The sequence below is a fragment of the Blastocystis sp. subtype 4 genome, assembly GCF_000743755.1.
Source record: "Blastocystis sp. subtype 4 strain WR1 chromosome Unknown seqid_1028, whole genome shotgun sequence".
NCBI classification, from domain to species: Eukaryota; class Bigyra; order Opalinata; family Blastocystidae; genus Blastocystis; species Blastocystis sp. subtype 4.
The window spans coordinates 1-913 of NW_014568519.1; the positions used below are offsets into that span (position 1 = coordinate 1).

General features: G+C 39.0%; 1 protein-coding gene across 1 annotated transcript; it reads right to left on the minus strand.

Annotated features, from left to right (window-relative positions):
* Positions 1 to 228: 228 nt before the first annotated feature.
* On the minus strand, positions 229 to 873 carry JH06_5798 (hypothetical protein; the record flags this gene model as incomplete). The annotated part of the gene is made up of 1 exon (XM_014669157.1): positions 229 to 873. One exon carries the CDS (start codon positions 871 to 873, stop codon positions 229 to 231), a length of 645 nt encoding a protein of 214 aa, XP_014524643.1.
* Positions 874 to 913: the final 40 nt, after the last annotated feature.

A 913-nucleotide genomic window follows, 5' to 3' on the forward strand; every position in this document is an offset into this window, starting at 1 on the left:
GAATTGAATCCCAATCTGAAGATGCTATGAACTCAAATGAAGGAATGAATACACAATGATCCAACTTGACTTCACCCAACACACCATTCAAACACTCACAATATGAATATCCACTGTAACCCTCAGGACAAGAAGAAGGAGAGACTTGACCTTCATTCACAGAAGGATAGTTATCAATTGAAGGACACACAGATCCTGTTGGCTTACAATAGGCCATATGAACAGAACTCAGAATTGTTGTCCATGAAGCAGTATTGGTGACTTGCCACCGAATCCAGCCAGAGCCACAGGAACAGGAATCTGAGGCTTTGTTCGAGAAGTCACAGTCTGATCAATCGCATTCAGAATAGTTGTGGTTTCGGCCTGTTCATAAGAAACAGTATATGAACCTAGAATATTAAATGAATTCCATTTGCTTCCTTCCAGATTCTCAACAGTCCATTCAATATACGTTCCAATCGTATTAGGAAGTCTACCAGTAGTGAAAGGATCAAGATCCATGATATCAGCAAGAGCTGTGTGAGACAACCTATTTGAAGTGATAGAAGAATAAGAATCAATAACAGTAGAACAATCTTCAACTCCAAATACTCCAGTAGCATCAAATACAACAGCATCAGAAGAAGAACCACGCAAACCACGATGAATCTCGAAACTGAATACATTAGTACCTTCCTGAATTCCAGATGTTGACAGAATCACATGGAACTTCGAGAACACATTAGAATCATGATCAGTGATTGATAGAGTTGTTGAATCAAAGTCATCTTCAAGATTGAATCGAGCAACCAGATTTCCATTCAGATAAGCACCTACTCCTCCAGAATACTTCACTCGAACATTCAACACTTGATAATCATTCACTCCACTCATTGTGAAACTCTTTCGGATATATGTTGTGATTGAAGAAGTG